The sequence below is a fragment of the Oncorhynchus gorbuscha genome, linkage group LG26 (assembly GCF_021184085.1).
Source record: "Oncorhynchus gorbuscha isolate QuinsamMale2020 ecotype Even-year linkage group LG26, OgorEven_v1.0, whole genome shotgun sequence".
NCBI classification, from domain to species: Eukaryota; Metazoa; Chordata; class Actinopteri; order Salmoniformes; family Salmonidae; genus Oncorhynchus; species Oncorhynchus gorbuscha.
In genome coordinates, this window is record NC_060198.1 from 29,851,408 (window position 1) to 29,878,904 (window position 27,497).

Sequence of the window (27,497 nt, forward strand, 5' to 3'; positions counted from 1 at the left end):
AAACAGCGCAATGAATAAATCACTGATGTTGCAGTTTATTGAGAAGGGACAAAGAGGATATATTTGATATTATCTGTGTCGCTTTTATTAGAACATTAATTAAAACATAGGCCCATATCCTCCTTTATTCGAATAACCTACACTGCCTGAGTCACCGCCTCTGTGAACTCGTATTACACCTGTCTTCACAACAAGGAAGTATTGAGTCCTTCGTTCTTACCTTTTGAAGGGAAGCCATTTCTCATAGCAAGCTCATTGGTAATGGTATTCGATAACATCAGCTAACTCGTCTTTATTTCTATTAATTATTCCAGTCCGAATGTATTTTTGAGAAACGGCACGAATTTCACCCCCTCCGTTCCATTTGAAGTCTATTTCGCTCAATGTGGATATACCAGTAACGTTAGGTCAAGGCCATCGAGTCTACAGACCGCTAAGGTAAACCTCTGTATTTTACCTATGTAGCCTACATATAACTAAATAATAACAAATATTTGTTTGGACAAAATGTGTGTAGGCTATGACTTTCCCATGTAACAGGTTTCCCAGACAGATTATTAAGGCCGTGGATGTTTTTCTTTTAAATAATTCACATAGGCCTATCACAGGGATCATCAACTACTGTAGATTCAGCCGCGGAACGATTTTTTTTCTTGAGCGGGTGGTCATGGGCGGGTGTTGTGCCGAAAATCTCCCCTCTGCCAGAACACCGGAACACAATTACAAATCATTTGTAGATAGCAAATTCGCCGCAAGAAGACTAAAACATAATCATTTCAACCCTTGTCCACATTTGTATACGATCAAATATATATCTCTATTATGCGTGGGAACATTTTTGAACAGCGTTCCCAAATTAAAATCACTTGGATCTGATCGACAAGTGTTTTATGGTATTTTATACTGTAATTGTGATCTTATAGTTTTTGTTTTGTTATTAAGAAGTTCGCAGCTCATAGAACCTACGCTTTTTCATAAACCAGCAGCCCTGATTCAGTCATGCAAATGTTTAGGAAATTTAAAATGTTTTCCAATATGTATGTAGCCTAGACAGTGGTGTAACAATACTTTAAAGTGCAATTTAAGTAGTGTTTTGGGGGGGGGGGGTACCTTCTGGTTTCCTTAATAGAAGGAATTTGAAATGATTTATACTTTTACTCAAGTAGTATTTGACTGGGTGACTTTTACTTGAGTCATTTTCTATTTAGGTATATTTACTTTGACTCAAGTATGATAATCGCATACTTTTTCCACAACTGAGCCTAGAGCAGGGTTCCCCAACTTGCGACCTGCTGGCCAAATTCTTTATTTATTATTATTATTATTATTATTTATTTATTTATTTCTATCTGCTTACACTGAACAAAAATATAAATGCAACATGCAGCAATTTCAGTTTATATAAGGAAATCAGTCAGTTGAAATAAATTCATTAGACCCTAATCTATTGGTCACAGATACCTTTAAAAAATGGGAGGGGCATGGATCAGAAAACCATGCAGTGTGACACATCTCCTTTGCATAGAGTTGATTGTCGCCTGTGGAATGTTGTCCCACTCCTCTTCAATGGCTGTGCAAAATTGCTGGATATTGGCAGGAACTGGAACACGCTGTCGTGCACATCCATTCAGAGCATCCAAACATGCTCAATGGGTGACATGTCTGGTGAGTATGCAGGCCATAGAAGAACTGGGGATATTTTCAGCTTCCAGGAGTTGTGTACAGATCTTTGCGACATGGGGCCGTGAATTATCATGCTGAAACATGAGGTGATGGCGGTGGATGAATGGCACAACAATGGGCCTGAGGATCTTGTCACGGTATCTCTTTGCATTCAAATTGCCATCAATTAAAATGCAATTGTGTTTGTTGTCCATACCAAAACCCCACCGCCACCATGGGGCACTCTGTTCACAACATTGACACCAGCAAACCACTCGCCCACACAACGCCATACACGCCGTTTGCTATATGCCCTGTACAGAAACCGGGATTCCTCAGTGAAAAGCACACTTCTCCGGCATGCCAGTGGCCATCAAAGGTGAGCATTTGCCAACTGCAATCAGGTCAAGACCCTGGTGAGGACGACGAGCATGCAGGTGATCTTCCCTGAGACGGTTTCTGACAGTTGGTGCAGAAATTCTTCAGTTATGTAAAACCCACAATTTCACCAGCTGTCCTGACAAATCCACAGGTGAAGAAGCAGGATACGGGGGTCCTGGGCTGGCGTTGTTACACGTGTTCTGCGTTTTTGAGGCCAAATTCTCAAAGACAATGTCGGAGTTGGCTTATGGTAGAGAAATGAACATTACATTGTCTGGCAACAGCACTAGTGGACATTTCTGCAGTCAGCTGGCCAACTACACGCTCCCTCAACTTGAGACATCTGGCATTGTTTTGTGTGACAACTACATTTTGTGGCTATTTATTGTCCCCAGCACAAGATGCACCTATGTAATGATCTAGCTGTTTAATCAGCTTCTTGATATGCCACACCTGTCAGGTGGATGGATTATTTTGGCAAAGGAGAAATGCTCACTGACATGGATGTAAACAAATGTGCACACAATTTTAGAGAAATAACCTTTTTGTGTGTATTGAACATTTTTGGGGATTGTTTATTTCAGCTCATGAAGCATGGGGCCAACACTTTACATGTTGCGTTTATATTTTTTGTTACTCTTTCAAGGTTTTTATTTAATTTTTTACATTTTAGAATAATATTGACGACATTAAAACTATGAAATAACACATATGGAATCATATAGTAACCAAAAAAGTGTTTAACAAATCAAAATATGTTTCAGATTCTTCAAAGTAGCATTCTTTGCCTTGATGACAGCTTTGCAAACTCTTGGCATTGTTTCAACCAGCTTCATTAGGTAGTCACTTGGAATGCATTTATTTTTCTTTACATTTTTTAAAAATTCATTTTTTTTTTTTCAATTTGACCCCCTTTTTCTCCCAATTTTGTGGTATCCAATTGTTAGTAGCTACTATCTTGTCTCATCACTACAAATCCCATACGGGCTCGGGAGAGACGAAGGTCGAAAGTCATGCGTCCTCCGAAACACAACCCAACCAAGCCACACTGCTTCTTAACACAGCGCAGATCCAACCCGAAAGCCAGCCGCACCAATGTGTCGGAGGAAACACCGTGCACCTGGCGACCATGGTGAGCGTGCACTGCGACCGGCCCGCCACAGGAGTCGCTGGTGCGCGATGAGACAAAGATATCCCTACCGGCCAAACCCTCCCTAACCCGGACAACGCTAGGCCAATTGTGCGTCGCCCCACGGACCTCCCGGTCGCGGCCGGTTGCGACAGAGCACCCTTAACCACTACGCCACCCTGGAGGCCCACTTTGAATGCATTTCAATTAACAGGTGTGCCTTGTTAAGTTCATTTGTGGAATTGCGTTGTGAGAAGGTAGGGGTGGTATACAGAAGATGGCCCTATTTGGTAAAAGACCAAGTCCATATTATGGCAAGAACAGCTCAAATAAGCAAAGAGAAACGACAAGCCATGATGTTCATTCAATCTGGAAAATCTCAAAACAGTTCTTGAAATGCTGTCACAAAAACTATAAAGCGATATGATGAAACTCGTTCTCATGAGGACCGCCACAGGAAAGGAAGACCGAGCTACATCTGCTGCAGAGGATAAGTTCATTAGAGTTACCAGCCTCAGAAATTGCAGCCCAAATAAATGCTTCCCAGAGTTCAAGTAACAGACACATCTCAACATCAACTGTTCTGAGGAGGCGGAGTGAATCAGGCCTCCGTGTATATATATATATACAGACCCTGGTATACAGTACATTCGGAAAGTATTCAGACACCTTGACCTTTTCCAACAAAAAATTGTTACAGCCTTATTCTAAAAATGAATGTGTTTTTTTTTCATCAATCTACACACAATATCCCATAATGACAAAGCATTAGAAATCACATTTACATAAGTATTCAGACTGTTTTCTCAGTGCTTTCTTAAAGCAGTTTTGGCAGCAATTACAGCAAGTTTTCTTGGGTATGACACTACAAGCTTAGCACACCTGTATTTGGGGAGTTTCTCCCATTCTTCTCTGCAGGTCCTCTCAAGCTCTGTCAGGTTGGATAGGGATGTTGCTGCACAGCTATTTTAAGGTCTCTCCAGAGATGTTAGATGGGGTTCAAGTCTGGGCTCTGGCTGGGCCACTCAAGGATATTCGGAGACTTGTCCCGAAGCCACTCCTGCGTTGTCTTGGCTGTGTACTTAGGGTTGTTGTCCTGTAGGAAGGTAAACCTTCACCTCAGTCTGAGGTCCTGAGCGCTCTGGAGCAGATTTTCATCAAGGGTCTCATTGCAATTTGCTCTGTTCATCTTTCCCTCGATCCTGGTGCCAGGTTTCCTCCAGACTTGATGCTTGGCATTCAGGCCAAAGAGTTCAATCTTGGTTTCATCAAACCAGAGAATCTTGTTTCTCATGGTCTGAGAGTCTTTTGTTGCCTTTTGGCGAACTCCAAGCGGGCTGTCATGTACCTTTTACTGAGGAGTGGCTTCCGTCTGGCTACTCTACCATAAAGGCCTGGTTGGTGGAGTGCTGCAAAGATGGTTTTCCTTCTGGAAGGTTCTTGGTCACCTCCCTGACCAAGGCCTTTCTCCCCAGAATGCTCAGTTTGGCCGGCGGCCAGCTCTTCTTCAATTTAAGAATGATGGCCACTGTGTTCTTAGGGACCTTCAATGCTGCAGAAATATTTTGGTACCTTTCCCTAGATCTGTGCCTCAACACAATCCTGTCTCGGCACTCTACGGAACATTCTTTCGACCTCATGGCTTGGTTATTGCTCTGACATGCACTGTCAACTGTGGGACCTTATATAGACAGGTGTGCCTTTTTTTTCCAAATCATGTCCAATCAATTGAATTTACCACAGGTGGACTCCAATCAAGTTGTAGAAACAACATTTCATGGATGATTAATGGAATCGGGATGCACTTGAGTTCAATTTCTAGTCTCATAGGAAAGAATACTGAATACTCACTTAAATAAGGTATTTCAGTTTTTAATTTAATACATTTGCAAACATTAAAAAAAAGTTTTTGCTTTGTCCTTATTGGGTTTTGTGTGTAGATTTATTTAATTTAATCCATTGTAGAATACGGCTATAACGTAACAAAATGTGGAAAAAGGAGAGGGTCTGAATACTTTGTGTGTGTGTATATATATATATATATATATAGTTAGTTAGTTATATATATGTTATTTATTTTTTGGGACATAAGACTGTAAAAACACCCCGCAAATCAGATCCAAGTGATGTACAGTTGAAGTCGGAAGTTTACATTCACCTTAGCCAAGTACATTTAAATTGTTTTTCACAATTCCTGACAATTAATCCAAGTGAAAATTCCCTGTCGTAGGTCAGTTCGGATCACCACTTTATTTTAAGAATGTGAAATGTCAGAATCATAGTAGAGAGAATGATTTTATTTTATTTAAGCTTTTATTTCTTTCATCACATTCCTAGTGGGTCAGACGTTTACATACACTCAGTTAGTGTTTGGTAGCATTGCCTTTAAATTGGGTAACTTGGGTCAAATGTTTTGGGTAGCCTTCCATAAGCTTCCCACAGTAAGTTGGGTGAATTTTGGCCCATTCCTCCTGACAGAGCTGGTGTAACTTAGTCAGGTTTGTAGGCCTCCTTGCTCGCACACGCTTTTTCAGTTCTGCCCACAAATATTCTATAGGATTGAGGTCAGGGCTTTGTGATGGCCACTCCAATACCTTGATTTTATTGTCCTTAAGCCATTTTGCCAGAACTTTGGAAGTATGCTTCGGGTCATTGTCCATTTGGAAGACCCATTTGCGACCAAGCTTTAACTTCCTGACTGATGTCTTGAGATGTTGCTTCAATATATCCATATAATTTCCCCTTCCCCATGGTGCCATCTATTTTGTGAAGTGCACCATTCCCTCCTGCAGCAAAGCACCCCACAACATGATGCCGCCACCCCTGTGCTTCACGGTTGGGATGGTGTTCTTGCTAGTCTCCCCCTTCTTCCTCCAAACATAACGATGGTGATTATGGCCAAACAGTTCTATTTTTGTTTCATCAGACCAGAGGACAGTTCTCCAAAAAGTAATATATTTGTCCCCGGTTTGTAGTTGCAAACCGTAGTCTGGATTTGTTATGGTGGTTTTGGAGCAGTGGCTTCTTCCTTGCTGGGCGGCCTTTCAGGTTATGTCGATATAGGACTCGTTTTAATGTGGATATAAGTACTTTTGTACCTGTTTCCTCCAGCATCTTCACAAGGTCCATTGCTGTTGTTCTGGGCTTGAGTTGCACTTTTCGCATCAAAGTATGTTCATCTCTAGGAGACAGAACGCTTCTCCTTCCTGCGTGGTCCAATGGTGTTTAGATTTGCGTACTATTGCTTGTAGGGATGAACATGGTTCTTTCAGGCGTTTGGAAAATGCTATCAAAATGAACCAGACTTGTGGAGGTCTACGATTGTTTTTTCTGAGGTCTTGGCTGATTTCTTTTGATTTCCCATGATGTCATGCAAAGAGGCACCGAGTTTGAAAGTAGGCCTTGAAATAGATCCACAGGTACACCTCCAATTGACCTCCAATCCATAGGTACACCTCCAAATGATGTAAATTAGCCTGTCAGAAGCTTCTAAAGCAATGACATCATTTTCTGGAATTTTCCAAGGCACAGTCAACTTAGTGTATGTAAACTTGACCCACTGGAATTGTGATACTCTGAATTATAAGTGAAATAATCTGTCTGTAATCATTTGTTGGAAAAATTACTTGTGTCATGCACAAAGTAGATGTCCTAACCAACTTGCCAAAACTATTTTTTGTTAACAAGAAATTTGTGGAGTGGTTGAAAACTAGTTTTAATGACTCCAACCTAAGTGTATGTAAACTTCCGACTTCAACTGTATGTGATAATTTTCAAATGTTAGCAAGGTTTGAAATTATTTATGTTTTAGTCAAATATTGTATCTGTTTGGGCTTCTTGCGGTCAATTTGAAGTCTAGAAATGATTTGTCATTATATTCCGGCCCGCTGACTATCCACTCAACAACAAAAAACGGCCCACTAGTTGTCCATCCCTGGCCTAAAGCTTCCTCATTTACCCAAACAACACTTTTTATTGTTTCAGATGAACAGCTCAGCAAAGGAGATGGCGATGGACTCGGAGGTCCCCCAAAATGAGTCTCTGATACGTTTGGCGTCTCCAGTTCTTAACAAGTCAGACATGTCCAACATGACAATAATTCAAACAGGGAATGGGACTATTGTGGCACACGATATCTTCTTGAATACGACTGCTGCTCAAGCTCTGTCTGGGATCTTCGTCTGGTCAGCGCTGCTCCTCACTTGCCACCAGGTAGGTTACATTATATCAGTTGTCTGCCTCTGTACTTGTTTTGATGTGAATCTAGAAAACAAAAAGCATGGCTCCAGGCGTTGTCAGTATCACTCAGCTTCTAGGCATACAAATGCAAATATGTAATGGGAGCTAGGAAGGTGTTGTGGGTTGTCTACACCTTTACGAGAGGGCAAAGGCTCCAGCCAGACGATACATTTTGTTTTTCACTTCTACATTTGATCCAGTATCTGTTGTTGACCAGACCTACTTTCTCCGTCATTGAGAGGCACGACTGAGTGTGAAAGTTAATTGGCTCCTATCTGTAAAGTGACGGTTTGGACATAGTGTGTCAGTGTTTCTTAATTGTTACTAGGTTATCCATTAGTGTTGCTGTTTGCGGGCGCTTCCGATAACCGTGACTACCACTGATAACGACACAATGCAAACAGAGCCGTCATCGATCAAATGGCTGGGCAGAGCAGTTGTATAACTTTAGCCAAGCATAATAAGGCCTAACCATGATTATATTCACATTCAGTATAGGCTTACTGAAGGGTGTTTTTTCTTCAGTTATTGCTATTTACTCTGTCCCTTGCTGTAATTCAGTAGAGACAATGGTGATCCTTATCATCAGACTGGGGTTTCATCAACTCTAGAGAGGGTGTACATTTTGAATGGCATGCATTATCAGCAGAGATGTGCAGGTGTTGTCGAGGTCACATTTCCAGCTTCGCAATAAAAGGAGAGGATCACGTTTTGCGAAGGGCAATCCGCAGAGGCCCCATGTGTTTTATGCTGCTCAGCATTGGGGAGCGAGCCGTCTCTTCTCATGTTGTGCTGATGAACCGATAAACCCGAGTGCTGCTGAGAATGGGTCCATCCAACCTTTAGCGGCTGTATAGACAGGAAGCCCCCAGGGAGTCCCACTGTGTTGGCTCTGGTTGGAGATTTAGATGATCACGATATTTCTAGATAGGAATATGATGGTGTTATTGTCCCCAGGGTTCATGTGCTGACCTTTTCTATACGCTGGTTGCAACATTTCTGATGCGTTTCACATTATCATCAGCTCATACTTTATTACTGAAAATACGTCAAGCAGAAGTAGGCATACCTCTGGTATAGCGAGGATACCCTTTTTTAAACTAGATTTAACATGTCTTTATAAAATTGAAATTGTTCATAAAAGGAGTTATACCATTTTTAAATTAGATTTTTTTTTTTTCACGACACGCAAAAAAAAGTGCCAATTTGGCATTCTATGGAGTCTCCCGTTCTGTCCATCTGTTCAGTTCTGGAGTAGTTTGTTTTCCCATCCACTCCCCATCGAAGCAGGCCAGCCATTAACATATGTGGCCCGTGAGATAGTTGCAGGGTTGCATGAGGCAAGCATGGAGGGAGATTAAAAACAGCCTCCCCGACAGGATTGGTTTTATTTAGTATTCTGGTGCATCATCAGATTTTCCTCCATAAGACTGTCTCCGGAGAGTTCTCCTCCTCTCCCAATCTGCATACTAACACTGTATGCTGGTCGATGCTGACCTTAGATGTCCCAGTCTGCTCACTGTGGTCCAAAGCACCAGGTGTTACAGTGCTATGGAGTGTTACTGATGTTCTCTGACACACTACACTGTTCAGACCTCCCACTTCCCGGGGCAGCTTGTCAGGGAGAGAGGAGGGTCATAATATCACACTGTAGTCAGTGTGATGTGTGGTCTTCTCATTCTGTCTGGGTGTTCTGTATAGAGCTGTCGTGCTCAGTGCGCGCCCCTCTAACTTTCTCACGGACACTGCTTGGTATGAACGCGAGACACTCCACACACTTTCTCATTCCAACATGGATGTTTGGTGTGTCACAGCTGTCAGTGCCAGGGGCGGGCTGGGGAGTGTTATGAGGTAGAGTTATACGCCGTTCACAGACCAACTGAAATTAGCTGGGCGATGGACTTGGGCTACTGCTCAACTAAGACAGAAGGGCATTGAGTCTGAGTCAGGCTGGAGCAGAGTCATTACCCAGGGCACAGCTCTTTGTCTGTCTGTCTGCCTGTCAGCTCAGCATTATGGAGCCTGGAGGACCGCGGTCTTTCCACCATCCATTCAGGGGAAATGGAGGACATCAGTCTGCAGCCTGCTTCACTTCACTTCTCAGGAGAGCCACATGCATCACGCCCTGGCACTGGCCAGCCTCTAATGTGCCACCTCTAATGGCCATTTAATCGTGTTGCATGAGTCTGTGTGAGTGGACCTGAAGTCAAGAAATGCCAGGGTGCACCACTTGAAAAGGATCAAACTGCAATGCTCAACTCTGACCATTGCTGGTGTACTGTACACGATGGATCACTAGATTATGAGCTTTTAGTTTCATTTGGCATTTGCCCCTGAAAATATGTAGTTGATTATGTGCTTCACAAACTGAATTATGTAATGGATGTTCTGAACTTTCCTTCACCCCATGGCCTTGACTCCAATTCTGAAAAAATGTTGGTTCCTAGAATTGGGAATCATGCCACGCCATTTAGCATTCACATTCTGCATTATGTTTGAAAATGATTCGGTGAAGTTGAGGAGTTCAATCAAATTCAACCGTCTGAGACACAAGTTTTGAAGCAGTGCACACCCCTCTACTTCCTTCTGTTCTCCCTCCCAAGTGTAAAAAAAAAGTCTGTGTAACACATCTCTAGGAGAGTTGATCCTATAACTCAGACGTTCACTTTTCAGTCAAGCTTTTGTCTTGATCAGCAGAAATTCATTCCGCTCACCTTGTTACCCCAATTATGCAGTGTTATCTTTCTGGGTTTTCATTTTTACCCTCCTTTATCTTCTTCTTACCTCTCGACCCCAAATCTACAGACACTGTCCTTTTTATATATATATATATATATATATATATATTTTAGTCAATGCTGTAATGCTGTCCTTCTAAAGCCTGTTGGGCCCTGTGTGATAGCCAAATCGTGCTTTGAGAGGGTTCTAAGGAAGTGCCGTTTATTCATAAGAACCCATCTCTTTGAAGCACTGGCCCCCTAAAACTGCTCGTCAGGTTTAGCTCAATTATTCATAATGGTTGGTCATGGGGCTGAAACTGGGATTTGAATACCTCAATGCATTTTTGCCTAGTAAGTAATCTTGTTTATTTTACTAACTATTTTTGTTTTGATTCTGTGTTTTCAAGATCTACACACACCTGAGGTCCTACACAGTCCCTAACGAGCAGCGCTACATCATTCGCATTCTTTTCATCGTGCCAATCTATGCGTTCGACTCCTGGCTCAGCCTGCTCTTCATCAGCAACGACCAGTACTATGTCTACTTTGACTCCGTCCGAGACTGTTATGAAGGTACGGTAAAACCAACCACCCCACCCTTCTCCTCCCTTTCGCTGTTGCCTCATATCTCAGCCAGCGCCCTGACAGCGGTTTACTCTATAAGCACCTGTACAGTCGGCAGTAGTCCGACACCGGGCGGGTTCTGTCTGGCCAGTAATGACATTTAGACTGACGGTAGACCTATTATGAGTTCTGGGGAAAAAAAAACATTTTATGGCTAGAAGGATTGCAGCGAAAACGGACTGGTCCAACCGGTTTTTCCTCACCTGTCAATTCTTCCCTATGGGCAGAAAGGCTCTATTGTTCATGGTGTTCTGTTTCCAGGGCGTGTAGACTTTCAGACCTGTCTTTTTTCCTCTTATTCTTAGTGGTTTTTGTATTCTATTCTTTGAAAAGGTGGAAAAGGGATGTACTTTAGTTGAGATCATTCTAAACTAGTTAAGAGTTTTTTTTATTTTATTCAAACACAAAGGAAATGTTCATCTTACTCATAGCTATTCTTCACATTCTAAATGATTGATGTCTCATAAATTGTACTCTGAAAATCCTTTCTTTTAATAGTCATTATGTACCGAAGCAATAAGAAAAGACTGTAGTACTTTAACAATGGCAGAGGTGAATCACATGCAGAATTGTTTAAGTGTAATTTGATATATGGACAAAACTATTAGTATTTCACATACATTATTGACCAGATTAATTTAGTGTTTGAGACAAGTTTATGATTGGTGGCGGAGATTGCTCTTTAACCTGGTTTCAGACGCTGTTTTTAACTGTTGCATTGCATCGAGTCAGCATGGCCAGGGCTAAAGCACTGTGTGAAACTCTGTGCCCCTGATACTTGAGAGTGTAACCTGCATTCGCTTTTTTTTAAACCCCTCCTGAAATAGCATCCAAGGCTTAGGAAGGATTTGGAGGACAGCGAACCATCCTAAACCTCTTAGCAGTGGGGAGAAAACATTGATTGGTGAAAAATACGATTATTTATCAAGCGAAACCCTCTTCACCAAAATATAATTTCAGTTTCCACAGCTTCTAAATTAGGATGTGAGATCTCTACAGTGCTATCATCACAATCTGGCCCACAATATTACAAATATTACAAATTCTTCCAAATCCATGTTTATCATGAATGATTTACATAGACAGAACATGAATATTTACTGAGATTCGCTGGAATCGGTAGCCCTTTACACTCGGGTCGAAATGGCAGATTTGGGCACTAATAAACGGCTAAATTGGAAGGCATTGGCTGTACAGTAACACGCTGTACATGCACTTCAGTGCTGTATGGGTTCTGACTGACATCCGCGCTCGAGCACCACACGTGACAAGCTGTCACTCCCATCCCTCCCCCTAATTGGATGACTTTAGCCGTCTTTTTTGCTGTTGTCTGAGTGAGGGAAGTGCTGTCAATGAAGAGATCTCTATGTATTTTGAAAGTTGGGAAGTTGAGGATTATAATAAATGCCGCTTTGGTGTCATACAAGCAAGCCAAACGCCTGCGAGTCCAAATGTGCACTTCGCATTTCCATGTCATAAAACTCATGTCACATACAGTGTCGACGTCTATGATCACCACGTTTAATGTACAGTTACATGATGACATACCCAGGGTTATTGTGAACAGAATGAGCCTATGTTTGTCTACTGTGAAGACGACGCACCTGAATGCGCACGACTCCTTTCTATGTGCCCCAAAAAGACCATCCGTTTCCCTGTAATTGCATTGTGACGGCCTGAAACTGTAAGATCGCATTTTAGAATTTAGCTAGTCATGTTGGCAATAGGACAAGCTTTCAAATGATGCTCACCTGACCCAGATTGAGATTTGCAATGGTCTATTTTTAGAATTGTGTAAACGACAACAGTAATTGAGTGATGACAGGGTTGTGTTCCAAACAAAACAACTAAAAGTATGCTTGCTCTAATTCCTCAACGGACCAGCCAGGAGATCGTAAAGCACCTTTACAGTGGAAGACTCTTCTTTGAGTCATAAAAATGCATTGAAATGACTTGTGCACACGTTGGAGAGGTGTGTAGCCACTTGGACCTCTCACTCAAACCCTCGTCTTTTTTTCCCTTCCTTATGTTGCTCCTACCCGACATTTTCCAGGAATATTCTCATCGTGTTACTGACTGTAATCTAGAGTGTTTTCAGATTTCGGAATCAACAGATGCGGTGAAAAGTACAGTAAATGTCAAATGCACATCAAATCAACAGTGTGATGTTTTGGATTCAGTGTTGTCAGGTGAACTGTTGTTTCCTCACCTTTTGGCGTAAATAATTTCCCCTTTATCTCTAAACTGTTCCCTTTCAGTTGCTACCATGGTTATGCATTTCATATTTCTTCTGAAAGAAATGTAGCCCTATCCATGTAGCCCTATCCATGTAGCCCTATCCATGTAGGCTAATTCCCACCTGTGTAAAGAGTTAATGGTAAAACAGCCACACCCGTTTGTGATATTACAACATCATTGCACGCACTGTAGAGCACAATATCTACTGCAAAAATGTTTTACCATGCTGCACGACGCTCCTCAGCTCAGTAACAATAACCATGGTGGTGGGGCGGCCAGTGGTGCTGTCCCCCCCCCCCCCCCCCCTACGGATTCCATCTTCAAACGGGCTGACCCGTGACGTCGAATTGTTGTTTTTGAAAATGACCCCCACTTGCACAACCTAGTGTCCGTGTTGTAAACAACATTCCATCATAATGTACAGGAATGTATGTGGGTGACTTTGTCCCTTCTCTCCATGACAGCATTTGTGATTTACAACTTCCTAAGCCTGTCCTTTGAGTACCTCGGGGGAGAGAGTGCCATCATGTCCGAGATCCGAGGGAAGTCCATTGAGTGAGTGCTCCTCCCAGTCCCATCCCCCATACCATGGTCTCATACTACAAGCTATGCAGGTAGCTTTCTAAAACCCACCCAGAATGTTGGGGATTTTCAGTTAATATTGCAAGCATTGCAGTCACCCAGGGTCAGTCTGTCATTTCCTCGAATTAACTTCTTGATCTTGTTTTAAGGTAGTCTGACTTCAAGGATAATGCTGTCTTGTATTTTGGACACTAGAATGATGTCTTTAAATCTGGTACACATTCACAGCCAGCATACATTTGTGACCACACATTTTCTATCATTCCCAGGTCGAGCTGTATGTATGGTACCTGCTGCTTAGGTGGAATAAGCTACTCTATTGGCTTTTTAAGATTCTGTAAACAGGTGAGTTTCCATCTCCCTCCCTGCTTGGGTGATGAAAGCACTCTGAAAATATGGAAATAGGAAATTGTGATTTGTTATTTTAATGTCACCTCGTTTTAAACTTTTTTTTAAACCAAGATCGCTCCTCTATTGCGAAATGACAGCCATTATAATTGGCTGTCCACTTTTTAGAGGATAAGGTTGACTGGTTAAAAAGGGAAATGAAAGCACTCTGAGAACAGGTAAAAGCAGCTCTGTAATAAGCACAGAGAAATAACATGAGCTGTCAGCTTGAGACTGTCCCCATAGTGTCTTGGGGATGCAGTCTGTGCTCTGAGTCTTACCCTGATGGCAATTGGATCTGAAAGGTATGTCCTCTGAACAGCGAATAGACGTCGAGAAAAGGGAGCTGATTAACACTCTGCATGTTCTGGCTGGACCCCTATGTTGGCTGGTTTCAAAGCACAACCTTGCTGTTCTCTTCCCTCTGGTAGCAGAGTTGAAAGGGATATAAATATATCTGCTCTGGCTCTGTGAGATGACAAGTTGGAGGGAATGGGATCAATAACTGCATTTAGAGATTACTCCGGGTTTCAAGAGGAGGACCTCTAATCTAAAAGCACCAGCCTGTCCTAAAGTTGCTATATCATTTCTCATTTAAAGGTCTGCAGGTAGCCCCAGTAAGGAAAACTACTGACCCTTGAAACTAAATAACATGTCCCTTAGTGTACTTTAACATTACTTCAGACAGTACATTGTTTTGGCATAATGTCAATACATGTTTTTTTATTTCACCTTTTATTTATCCAGGTAGGCAAGTTGAGAACAAGTCCTCATTTACAATTGCGACCTGGCCAAGATAAAGCAAAGCAGTTCGACACATACAACAACACAGAGTTACACATGGAGTACAACAAACATACAGTAGAAAAATAGGTCTATATACAATGTGAGCAAATGAGGTGAGATACCGGAGGTAAAGGCAAAAATAAAAAAATCCATTGTGGCGAAGTAAATACAATATAGCAAGTAAAACAATGGAATGGTACATTTGCAGTGGAAGAATGTGCAAGGTAGAGAGAAATAATGGGGTGCAAAATAAATAAATACAGTAGGGAGAGAGGTAGTTGTTTGGGCTAAATTATAGATGGGCTATGTACAGGTGCAGTAATCTGTGAGCTGCTCTGACAGCTGGTGCTTAAAGCTAGTGGGGGCGATACAGTGGGGCAAAAAAGTATTTAGTCAGCCACCAATTGTGCAAGTTCTCCCACTTAAAAAGATGAGAGGTCTGTAACCTTCATCATAGGTACACTTCAACTATGACAGACAAAATGAGGGGGGGGGAATCCAGAAAATCACATTGTAGGATTTTTAATGAATTTATTTGCCAATTATGGTGGAAAATAAGTATTTTGTCAATAACAAAAGTTTATCTCAATACTTTGTTATATACCCTTTGTTGGCAATGACAGAGGTCAAATGTTTTCTGTAAGTCTTCACGAGGTTTTCACACACTGTTGCTGGTATTTTGGCCCATTCCTCCATGCAGATCTCCTCTAGAACAGTGATGTTTTGGGGCTGATGCTGGGCAACACGGAATTTCAACTCCCTCCAAAGAGTTTCTATGGGGTTGAGATCTGGAGACTGGCTAGGCCACTCCAGGACCTTGAAATGCTTCTTACGAAGCCACTCCTTCGTTGCCCGGGCGGTGTGTTTGGGATCATTGTCATGCTGAAAGACCCAGCCACGTTTCATCTTCAATGCCCTTGCTGATAGAAGGGCATGGAAAATCTCACTCAAAATCTCACGATACATGGCCCCATTCATGGCCCCATTCATTCTTTCCCTTACACGGATCAGTCGTCCTGGACCCTTTGCAGAAAAACAGCCCCAAAGCCTGATGTTTCCACCCCCATGCTTCATAGTAGGTATGGTGTTCTTTGGATGCAACTCGGCATTCTTCCAAACATGTCCTCCAAACACAGCAAGTTGAGTTTTTACCAAAAAGTTATATTTTGGTTTCATCTGACCATATGACATTCTCCCAATCTTCTTCTGGATCATCCAAATGCTCTCTAGCAAACTTCAGACGGGCCTGGACATGTACTGACTTAAGCAGGGGGACACATCTGGCACTGCAGGATTTTGAGTCCCTGGCGGCATAGTGTGTTACTGATGGTAGGCTTTGTTACTTTGGTCACAGCTCTCTGCAGGTCATTCACTAGGTCCCCCTGTGTGGTTCTGGGATTTTTGCTCACCGTTCTTGTGATCATTTTGACCCCACGGGGTGAGATCTTGTGTGGAGCCCCAGATCGAAGGAGATTATCAGTGGTCTTGTAGTCTTGTATGTCTTCCATTTCCTAATAATTGCTCCCACAGTTGATTTCTTCAAACCAAGCTGCTTACCTATTGCAGATTCAGTCTTCCCAGCCTGGTGCAGGTCTACAATTTTGTTTCTGGTGTCCTTTGACAGCTCTTTGGTCTTGGCCATAGTGGAGTTTGGAGTGTGACTGTTTGATGTTGTGGACACGTGTCTTTTATACTGATAACAAGTTCAAACAGGTGCCATTAATACAGGTAACGAGTGGAGGACAGAGGAGCCTTTTAAAGAAGTTTTTAGAGGTCTGTGAGAGCCAGAAATCTTGCTTGTTTGTAGGTGACCAAATACTTATTTTCCACCATAATTTGCAAATAAATTCATAACTCCTACAATGTGATTTTCTGGAATATTGTTTCTCATTTTGTCTGTCATAGTTGAAGTGTACCTTTGATGAAAATTACAGGCCTCTCTCATCTTTTTAAGTGGGAGAACTTGCACAATTGGTGGCTGACTAAATACTTTTTTGCCCCACTAAGTGTTTCCAGTTTCAGAGATTTTTGTAGTTAGTTCCAGTCATTGGCAGCAGAGAACTGGAAGGAGAGGTGGCCAAAGGAAGAATTTGTTTTGGGGGTGACCAGAGAGATATACCTGCTGGAGCGCGTGCTACAGATGGGTGCTGCTATGGTGACCAGCGAGCTGAGATAAGGGGGACTTTACCTAGCAGGGTCTTGTAGCCAGTGGGTTTGGCGACGAGTATGAAGCGAGGGCCAGCCAACGAGAGTACAGGTCGCAGTGGTGGGTAGTATATGGGGCTTTGGTGACAAAACGGATGGCACTGCGATAGACTGCATCCAATTTATTGAGTAGGATATTGGAGGCTATTTTGTAAATGACATCACCGAAGTCGAGGATCGGTAGGATGGTCAGTTTTTTACGATGGTATGTTTTGCAGGATGAGTGAAGGATGCTTTGTTGCGATATAGGAAGCCGATTCTAGATTAAATTTTGGATTGGAGATGTTTAATGTGAGTCTGGAAGGAGAGTTTACAGTCTAACCAGACACCTAGGTATTTGTAGTTGTCCACATATTCTAAGTCAGAACCGTCCAGAGTAGTGATGTTGGACGGGCGGGCAGGTGCAGGCAGCGATCGGTTGAAGAGTATGCATTTAGTTCTACTTGTATTTAAGAGCAATTGGAGGCCATGGAAGGAGAGTTGTATGGCATTGAAGCTCGCCTGGAGGGTTGTTAACACAGTGTCCAAAGAAGGGCCAGAAGTATACAGAATGGTGTCGTCAGCGTAGAGGTGGATCAGAGACTCACCAGCAGCAAGAGCAACATCATTGATGTATACAGAGAAGAGAGTCGGTCCAAGAATTTAACCCTGTGGCACCCCCATAGAGACCCCATAGAGTCCAGATAACAGGCCCTCCGATTTGACACACTGAACTCTATCAGAGAAGTAGTTGGTAAACCAGGCGAGCAATCATTTGAGAAACCAAGGCTGTCGAGTCTGCCGATGAGGATGTGGTGATTGACAGAGTCGAAAGCCTTGGTCGGGTCAATGAATACGGCTAGGACCTTGAGCGTAGCTGAGGTGCACCCATGACCGGCTCTGAAACCAGATTGCATAGCGGAGAAGGTATGCTGGGATTCGAAATGGTCGGTGATCTGTTTGTTAACTTGGCTTTCGAAGACCTTAGAAAGGCAGGGTAGGATAGATATAGGTCTGTAGCAGTTTGAGTCAAGAGTGCCTCCCCCCCTTTGAAGAGGGGGATGACCGCAGCTGCTTTCCAATCATTGGGAATCTCAGACAACACGAGAGGTTGAACAGGCTAGTAATAGGGTTGCAACAATTTCGGCAGATCAATTTTAGAAAGAGAGGGCCCAGATTGTCTTGCCCGGCTGATTTGTAGGGGCCAGATTTTGCAGCTCTTTCAGAACATCAGCTGACTGGATTTGGGAGAAGGATAAATGGGGAAGGCTTGGGCGAGTTGCTGTGGGGGGGGGGGGGGGGTACAGTGCTGTTGACTGGGGTAGGGGTAGCCAGGTGGAAAGCATGGCCAGCTATAGAAAAATGCTTTTTGAAAATCTCAATTATAGTGGATTTATCGGTGGTGACAGTATTTCCTATCTTCAGTGCAGTGGGCAGCTGCGAGGAGGTGTTCTTATTCTCCATGGACTTAACAGTGTCCCAGAACTTTTTTTGAGTTTGTGTTGCAGGAAGCAAATTTCTGCTTGAAAAGGCTAGCCTTGGCTTTTCTAACTGCCTATGCATATTGGTTTCTAACTTCCCTGAAAAGTTGCATATCACGGGAGCTGTTCGATGCTAATGCCGAACGCCATAGGATGTTTTTGTTGGTTAAGGGCAGTTAGGTCTGGAGAGAACCAAGGGCTATATCTGTTCCTGGTTCTAAATTTCTTGAATGGGGCATGCTTATTTAAGATGGTGAGGAAGGCTTTTTTTAAATAACCAGGCATCCTCTACTGACGGGATGAGGTCAATATCCTTCCAGGATACCCCGGCCAGGTCGATTAGAAAGGCCTGCTCTCTGAAGTGTTTCAGGGAGCATTTGACAGTGATGAGTGGAGGTCTTTTGACCGCTGACCCATTACGGATGCAGGCAATGAGGCAGTGATCGCTGAGATCTTGGTTGAAAACAGCAGAGGTGTATTTAGAGGGGAAGTTGGTTAGGATGATATCTATGAGGGTGCCCGTGTTCATGGCTTTGGGGTGATACCCGGTAGGATCATTGATCATTTCTGTGAGATTGAGGGCATCAAGCTTAGATTGTAGGATGGCTGGGGTGTTAAGCATGTTCCAGTTTAGGTCGCCTAGCAGCACGAGCATATATATATATTTTTATATATATATTTTGCACATGCATAAGCAGCACATGGATATTTGAGATATTTTTAACATAGTATATTAACAAAATACATTGCAAATTTATAGACACAATTTCCACAAAATGTTAATTCATTTCATAGATTACTCCGTGTTTGAAGATGTACAGTTGGCTACCTTTCAAACCCAATAACTAGCATGAAGTAGCTGTCACCTGCATTGTTCCTTGTTTTGTGTCTGTGTTCAATGCATGTCCCATACTGTATTGATGTCATGCAGGCCACTCTTCAGTTCTGTGTCGTCAAACCCATCATGGCCGTCATCACCATCCTCCTGCAGGCCTTTGGCAAATATCATGATGGAGACTTTAAGTGAGCACAACCTTTTCATTCCATTTCACCCATTCAACTTCCCTTCGCATGCTCGCACTACTCATTGTGTGGTTTTGCTGTTTACATTTTGCTGTTTAAAGTATTAGACATTGATATTTACAATACGAGTATTGAGTAATACACACATTTGGATGGAAATTCAGAAAGTGAATGTACATAGATCCCCACTAACATGTCTGTATTGATCCTGTTCCCTTCTGCAGTGTGAATGGAGGATACCTCTACATCACCATCATCTACAACATCTCTGTCAGCCTGGCCCTGTACGCTCTCTTCCTCTTCTTCTTCGCTACCAGTGACCTGCTGAGGCCTTATGAACCTGTGCTCAAATTCCTGACCATCAAATCTGTCATCTTCCTGTCCTTCTGGCAGGGTGCGTTGGTCCCTTGACTTAATATCAACAGATTCAAACCCTGATGGGGTTGGAAAAGTCTACAAAATACATTGTAATTGATACATTAGACTGGAGTAGCACATGCAGGTGTTGTCTTTTGTCATTTAGGTATGGTGCTGGCCATCCTGGAGCGCTGTGGGGTCATCCCTAACGCCCTGTTTATCGACGGCCAGGAGGTGGGGGCAGGCACAGTGGCAGCAGGCTGGCAGAACTTCATCACCTGCATCGAGATGTTCTTCGCTGCTATCGCCCTGCGTTACGCCTTTACCTGCACCGTGTACCGGGAGAAGGAGAACGAACTGCCAGGGACACACGGTAACTGCACTTCTACACCATAGAGAGGGGAGGTACAGTTGAAGTCGGACGTTTACATGCACTTAGGTTGGAGTCATTAAAACTAGTTTTTCAACAACTCCACAAATTTCTTGTTAACAAACTATACTTTTGGCAAGTTGGTTAGGACATCTACTTTGTGCATGACACAAGTAATTTTTCCAACAATTGTTTAGACAGATTATTTCACTTCTAATATATTGTATCAATTCCAGTGGGTCAGAAGTTGTCGTGGTAATTTCCTGTATTATTAAGTGAAAGGAGAGTTTACAAACCACACACAAGTCAGAGTTATACTTTAAAATCCATCTTTTAATGATATGAGCTTCACCATAGCCCTTTGACTCTCAGATAAATTCAGTGTCTATAAATGAATTCTGAGAGTGCTTACAAAATGGCAACTGAGATCTTTTACAGCAAAGATCCACCCCTCCCAACTTGCAATGACGAACCACATGTCTTAGGAAAACTGCACAAAGGAAGACTTTTACTTGAGAGAGGAGTATCCCATAGCCAGACAGCATTAGCTATAAATTATCGTTCAGCTTGGTCTCCTAAACAAAGTTTTTATCTCGTTCTTGGTACAACATACTACCAAAATATTACGTCATCCAATGACATATATCAATTGTCAATTCTAGATACTCCCATCTCAAATACAACCCCTCCTGGACAAGCTCACGGAGAGGAGAGTGAGCCTCTAGGTCAAGATAAGGGCAACATCAGAGGGGACATACAATGGTTCCAGACATGGCCATACTCTTCCCCCAAATGGAAAAAGTAGGGAGTGACTAGCACACAGACATTGTGGAGCCAAGAGATAATTGTTTCCCCCTCGATCATCCCTTCACATGGTTTAACAGATACGTTCACATATGAAGACAAGCCTGACCTCTCCCCTCTCTGGGCCCCAAGTGACTTTCCCACATAAGCATATTTATGACAGTAGATAAAAACATCTTATTTATCAATGTTACCGAACTAATTCTGATTCTGCTACGACAAAGTTTACATATACTAAGTTGACTGATGTCATGGCTTTAGAATCTTCTGATAGGCTAATTGGCATAATTTGAGTCAATTGGAGGTGTACCTGTGGATGTATTTTAAGGCCTTACCTTCAAACTCAGTGCCTCTTTGCATGATATCATGAGAAAATCAAAAGAAATCAGCCAAGCCATCAGAAAATAAATTGTAGACCTCCACAAGTCTGGATCATCCTTGAGAGCAATTTCCAAACGCCTGAAGGTACCACTTTCATATGTACAAGCAATAGTATTGAAGTATAAACACCATGGGACCATGCAGCTGACCATGCAACTGAAATATGTTTGCAAGCAAGTAGGCCTACAAACCTGACTCAGTTACACCAGCTCTGTCAGGAGCAATGGGCCAAAATTCACCCAACTTATTATGGGAAGCTTATGGAAGGCTACCCAGAACGTTAGACCCAAGTTAAACAATTTAAAGGCAATGCTACCAAATACTAATTGAGTGTACGTAAACTTCTGACCCACTGGGAATGTGATGAAAGAAATAAAAGCTGAAATCAATCATTATCTCTACAATTATTCTGACATTTCACATTCTTAAAATGAAGTGGGATCCTATCTGACCTAAGACAGGGAGTTCTTACTAGGATTAAATATCAGGAATTGAGAAAAACTGAGTTTGAATGTGTTTGGCTAAGGCTTTTGTAGACTTCTGACTTCAACTGTATCTGTTGGAGCTGATGAAATGGTCATTAGGAGGGCTGGGAATTGCCAGATACGATACGATACTATCAACCTACTTGGGTGCAGATACTGTATGATTGCAATTCTCACGATTCTGTATGTATTGCGACGCTATACTGTTATTTCTTCGCAATTCGATGTTCCAAACATATGGCTCACACTGTCTGCTGCAGAATTTCCCCGTAAGTATTCAATTGGTTTGTGATATAGTCACCCCACACACTTTTAAACCCTTTATGCTCCTTTGAGACCCCTTTTTCAAAGTCACCGAGCCATGGTAGACAAAATAATGGGATGATAATTAATAAGTTATCTCAGGAACCACACCTGTGTGGAAGCAACTGCTTTCAATATACTTTGTATCCCCCATTTACTCAAGTGTTTCCTGTATTTTAGAAGTTACCTGTAGGTGACAATGCAGTTTTCAGTCCCATTCCCTGGCTGTAAACAGGGAATGGGAAACGCATCAGAGAGAAGTGGCCAGAGTGAACAGTGTGAACCAGGCAGGCCTGAGGTCAGCAGAGGAATGGTCTTCAGGGTGTTCATCATTACTCACTGCTCATAGGAAAGTTGCTAGCCCAGCACACTATAGAAAGAGCATTTCATAGCCTCGATACGCTTAATCGCAGGAACTAGCGGTACCACTCTGACGTCAATACCTTTCACATGAGCAGAAGACAAATGGAGACCAAGGGAAAAGCCTTCTGCGGAGATATCACTCATCTCACCTTGTTCCCTCCTGCAACAGCAGTCCTGCTGAGGCCTTGGGCTATAGGAGACAAACGTGCAGAAAGAAAAGGAATTGCTAAATGCTGATTAAGTGTGAAATGTTTCCATGTCCATTACATTTGACCGGTAAAAGTATTCTTTCTCCATCTTGCCAAGTGATCAAAATGAATTGAGGATTTCTCCCATGTTCGGCATTCATGCTCGTGCACAAAATGTATTATTCATTTTCTATAGTTGATATTAATTTAAAACTAATGATAACATAGCTGCAGAATGTTAAGCAGCAAATTAGTTTTTTATTGTGGTCTAAACTTGTAAATGTAACGCAGCTGAAGCCAGATTATTCTCTGAGGAGGCTCCAAAAGTATGGGTTTGAAAGTAAATTGTCCCTCAAAGGGATGCATGGTGTTGGGGCTACATTTTGTATATGCCCCACGGAGTTGTTCTTTCTTACCAAAGCACCAATTCAAAGGTCATAATTCAGTGCTATAGTATGTGACTGGACTGCATAAACATTACCTGAACCAGAAGGATTCCCATTAAGACTAGTTTTGCCTTTTGATATAGCTGCTGAGAGTTGTAGAGTCACAGCCCCGTCCAACCCTCACTGTGCTGGGAAGTGTCAGAAGGTCATCCGTGTGAAGGTGTTTTCAGTGTCTGTGGAGGTTTGGGAGGCTTATATACCTCCAGGCTGTCCTCCAACCTTGACTGAGGCCAGCCACAGCCCTTGTTGCAAAACAGGCCAGCTGTGAGGAGAAGCTCAGGAGAGCATGCCTAACCACGACTCTGACCCTGAAGCACAGCGGAATGCTCCGCCGTGCCGCCTTCCCTCCAGAGACCTGGCCTAGACTGCACTGTCCCTGACCCTGAAACAGAAGGCTGCGTTGGTTCTGTCTGCACCGGACTGCTCCCAGGACGTTGGATGAGACACCCTGGTATTATAGGGTCAAGTATCAGCCTGGCCCACAGCTGGAGGAGCTCAGCCGGGGAAGTGACTGGGAAGGTAGACAGAGGAGAGGAAGCATCTTCCTCACTCCCACTGAATTGCTGCAGACTCCCTGTCATCTCTCTAGGCTCTCATCCATCAACACTGAGAATAGAGGAACACGAACAAGAGGTCCTCATGTGGTGGGACACTGGGCACAAGGACTGAGCACAGACTTAAAACCAATGAATTTGCGTTAGTGAGATTCGTATCGACTGTAATTCTGGACCAGGGAGTTTTTCCTAATGAGTCTGTTAGCAACGGATTAATTTAGTTTTCATAAGCGTAACTACTCTAGTATTTCTCATGTTGTATCTTGCATTTTCTGTGGTTTGATATTCAGATCAAAGTTATGTCCTATAAACAAGTGAAATGACCATGTCAAAATGTGTCTTGTGTTCTTCTAGACAACATCGCCCCCATGCAGAGCATCTCCAGTGGTCTGAAGGAGACGATGAACCCTGGGGACATGGTCCAGGATGCCATCCACAACTTCTCCCCAGCCTACCAGCAGTACACCCAGCAGTCCACCCAGGAGGTGGTACAGCCCAGCCAGAACAACGGCAAGGCAGGCACAGGCGGCAGCAGCAAGAGCTCCAAGAAATCTGACAAAGTCCTGCTGATTATCTCTGATGACGAATTCTAAGGAGTCGCCCACCACCACGAGTATCCATGTCTTTGTTTCCTCACCACACCCAGGACAACACTGGCACCGCATATCCCACTGTCAGACCTGGCATCTGTCCATGTGGTTCATTTTCATCTTCTTTCATTTCCTTTTTAAGATGAACTCTTTACTTTAGTCCTGGTTTTAAAGTAACTGCCCAGTGTTTCCAGATTTCTATGAAATATGATCTATATATAATTAATTACAACATTTGTGAAAGTTTTCCTTCCAAAAATGTTTAATTACGCAGTTTTTATGTGTTGGGATGGTGTCAGCGTACACCAACAATAGAATGGTGAGGTAAAAATACTAATGCGAGTAGATAGTCGATTGGCCAGCTGAGGAGGATGACATCATCATCTATGAGGAAATGGCAAGCATGTTTTAAGCGGTCTGTTTGAAATACAAGTTTGAAGTGTTTTTCTCCAATTGATGTGTTCATCAGAACATTATTTGGGTACAAGTTAACAGATTATGAACTTTTAAAAGTTAGATTTTCACTGGACAGTTCATTTAATGAGTAATTCCTGCAGGTAAGATCAAGAAGGGGACAGAATGAAGATTTGAATAACCTTATGTGATGAGATAATTTTTGTTTCTGCCTTGCTAATCATGATACGATGGGGAAAAAGCCTGTCTGCTGAACCGTTTCAGACAAGGCCGGTAGTGATGCAATTTTTATTTTGGTAATTTTCCAGATCCTGATTCGGTCTCTATCGTAGCAGTGACTGAGCTCTTCTGTGGCCGCTGAAGTATGTTCTCCGCTCTCTCTGATTCATGTGAGTTTCAAATAGGAGCTGATTAATGTACGACTTCAGGAGGGAACCCAGGAATTGTGCCCGTCATGGCTGGCTCTGACACTTCAAGGACCATCTCTTGCATTTGCGTGTTTGAAGTATTTGCTCAGCAGTCCTCTGTTGGGTCTCCCGACGAACTGAATTCTTTTTTCAAAGACACAACTGACTTTGGAGCAGGAACTTCAAACTCTAGACTTTGGCGCTTTGAAATCCTTTGTATCTAACATGCCACAGACAAATTGGAGGATAAGGTTGACTCCCACCAATTTGGAGGGTTGTGGTAATTCTCATTAATTTTCTCAACATGGATTAGTGTATAATTCAGCAGAGCTCTACAATGTTAACCCCCACTCCCAAAAAAAAAAACATTTGCAGTATTGTAAATGGTTTGAGTAGAAACTTTTATAGTTTCTGAGGTTCGTATTATTGTTCCTTTCAACTCACTGAAGACAACATTTGTACAGCAATTGTTTGATTGGTTTAAATGTTGAATTATGGAGTGTAATTTGGTCTCAATGTTCTAAATTTTAAGACATGTCTGCTGTTATGTTTAGCTTAATGACAAAGTTTGATAAGTTGAAATATTGTAAATAAGCTATGTAGTATTAACAATGTGTTTTCAGTGATTTCTGCAGATCAGTTTGCTATTTAAGTTGGTTACATGTCATTAGAAAATATATAATATATTTTGTTTCTGTTTGTGACAAATTGTGATAGGGAGGGACACCATCTACCCTATCATTTTGAACTGCATTTAAGCCAGGGAAATTGTGTAATCACTTTTTTCATAACATCATGTGCCAATTATTGCTGCCTTTACTAGGAAAGCAGAAACAGATGTAGAGCTGGGTATAATGTGATCACTGAGATGTAGTGTAACTAGTGTCTATTACTGAATTCTGGTTTATTTGGTTGCTTGTCACATTTTGCACTCATGTAAAATAAACGATGAAAGAGATGTTTCGGGACTTTGGCCACTACGTAAGTATTTTATAAACCTCCCGTTTTGGGCTGGATGTGTCAATGTGTAGTTCATATATGCAAGAAAAGGGGAATGTCCGCAACTCGGGTCAATCTGACGAAGATCCAACTCTGATTGAAACTTTGTCTTTATTGTGCATCTGATTAAATCACCATGGGAGCATACCAGAGTTGCACACATTCCTTTTGACTTTGATATGTTCTTCTGTCCTGTACCTGATAAGTTGGATGTGCATATATACACTGCTCAAAAAAATAAAGGAAACACTTAAACAACACAATGTAACTCCAAGTCAATCACACTTCTGTGAAATCAAACTGTCCACTTAGGAAGCAACACTGATTGACAAATTGCACATGCTGTTGTGCAAATAGACTAGACAACAGGTGGAAATTATAGGCAATTAGCAAGACACCCCCCAATAAAGGAGTGGTTCTGCAGGTGATAACCACAGACCACTTCTCAGTTCCTATGCTTCCTGGCTGATGTTTTGGTCACTTTGGTAGCATGAGACAAAGTCTACAACCAACACAAGTGTCTCAGGTAGTGCAGCTCATCCAGGATGGAACATCAATGCGAGCTGTGGCAAGAAGGTTTGCTGTGTCTGTCAGCGTAGTGTCCAGAGCATGGAGGCGCTACCAGGAGACAGTCCAGTACATGTGGAGGAGGCCATAGGAGGGCAACAACCCAGCAGCAGGACCGCTACCTCTGCCTTTGTGCAAGGAGGAGCAGGATGAGCACTGCCAGAGCCCTGCAAAATGACCTCCAGCAGGCCACAAATGTGCATTTTCTGCTCAAACGGTCAGAAACAGACTCCATGAGGTGGTATGAGGGCCCGACGTCCACAGGTGGGGGTTGTGCTTACAGCACAAGATTGGCAAATTCGCCCCTGGCGCCCTGTGCTCTTCACAGATGAAAGCAGGTTCACACTGAGCACGTGACAGACGTGACAGAGTCTGGAGACGCCGTGGAGAACGTTCTGCTGCCTGCAACATCCTCCAGCATGACCGGTTTGGTGGTGGGTCAGTCATGGTGTGGAGTGGCATTTCTTTGGGGGGCCGCACAGCCCTCCATGTGCTCGCCAGAGGTAGCCTGACTGCCATTAGGTACCGAGATGAGATCCTCAGACCCCTTGTGAGACCATATGCTGGTGCGGTTGGCCTTGAGTTCCTCCTAATGCAAGGCAATGCTAGACTTCATGTGGATGGAGTGTGTCAGCAGTTCCTGCAAGAGAAAGGCATTGATGCTGGCCCACCCTTTCCCCAGATCTGAATCCAATTGAGCACATCTGGGACATCATGTCTCGCTCCATTCACCAACGCCACGTTGCACCACAGACTGTCCAGGAGTTGGCGGATGCTTTAGTCCAGGTCTGGGAGGAGATCCCTCAGGAGACCATCCGCCACCTCATCGGGAG

General features: G+C 42.9%; 1 protein-coding gene across 1 annotated transcript; it reads left to right on the top strand.

Moving 5' to 3' along the window:
* LOC124015690 (transmembrane protein 184B-like) lies at nucleotides 1-26,371 on the top strand. Its single transcript, XM_046331094.1, has 9 exons — nucleotides 1-438; nucleotides 7,157-7,384; nucleotides 10,539-10,704; nucleotides 13,458-13,548; nucleotides 13,845-13,920; nucleotides 19,345-19,436; nucleotides 19,661-19,830; nucleotides 19,960-20,166; nucleotides 24,042-26,371. Exons 2-9 carry the CDS (start codon nucleotides 7,157-7,159, stop codon nucleotides 24,278-24,280), a joined length of 1,269 nt encoding a protein of 422 aa, XP_046187050.1. The 5' UTR covers nucleotides 1-438; the 3' UTR covers nucleotides 24,281-26,371.
* The last annotated feature ends 1,126 nt before the right edge of the window (nucleotides 26,372-27,497 follow it).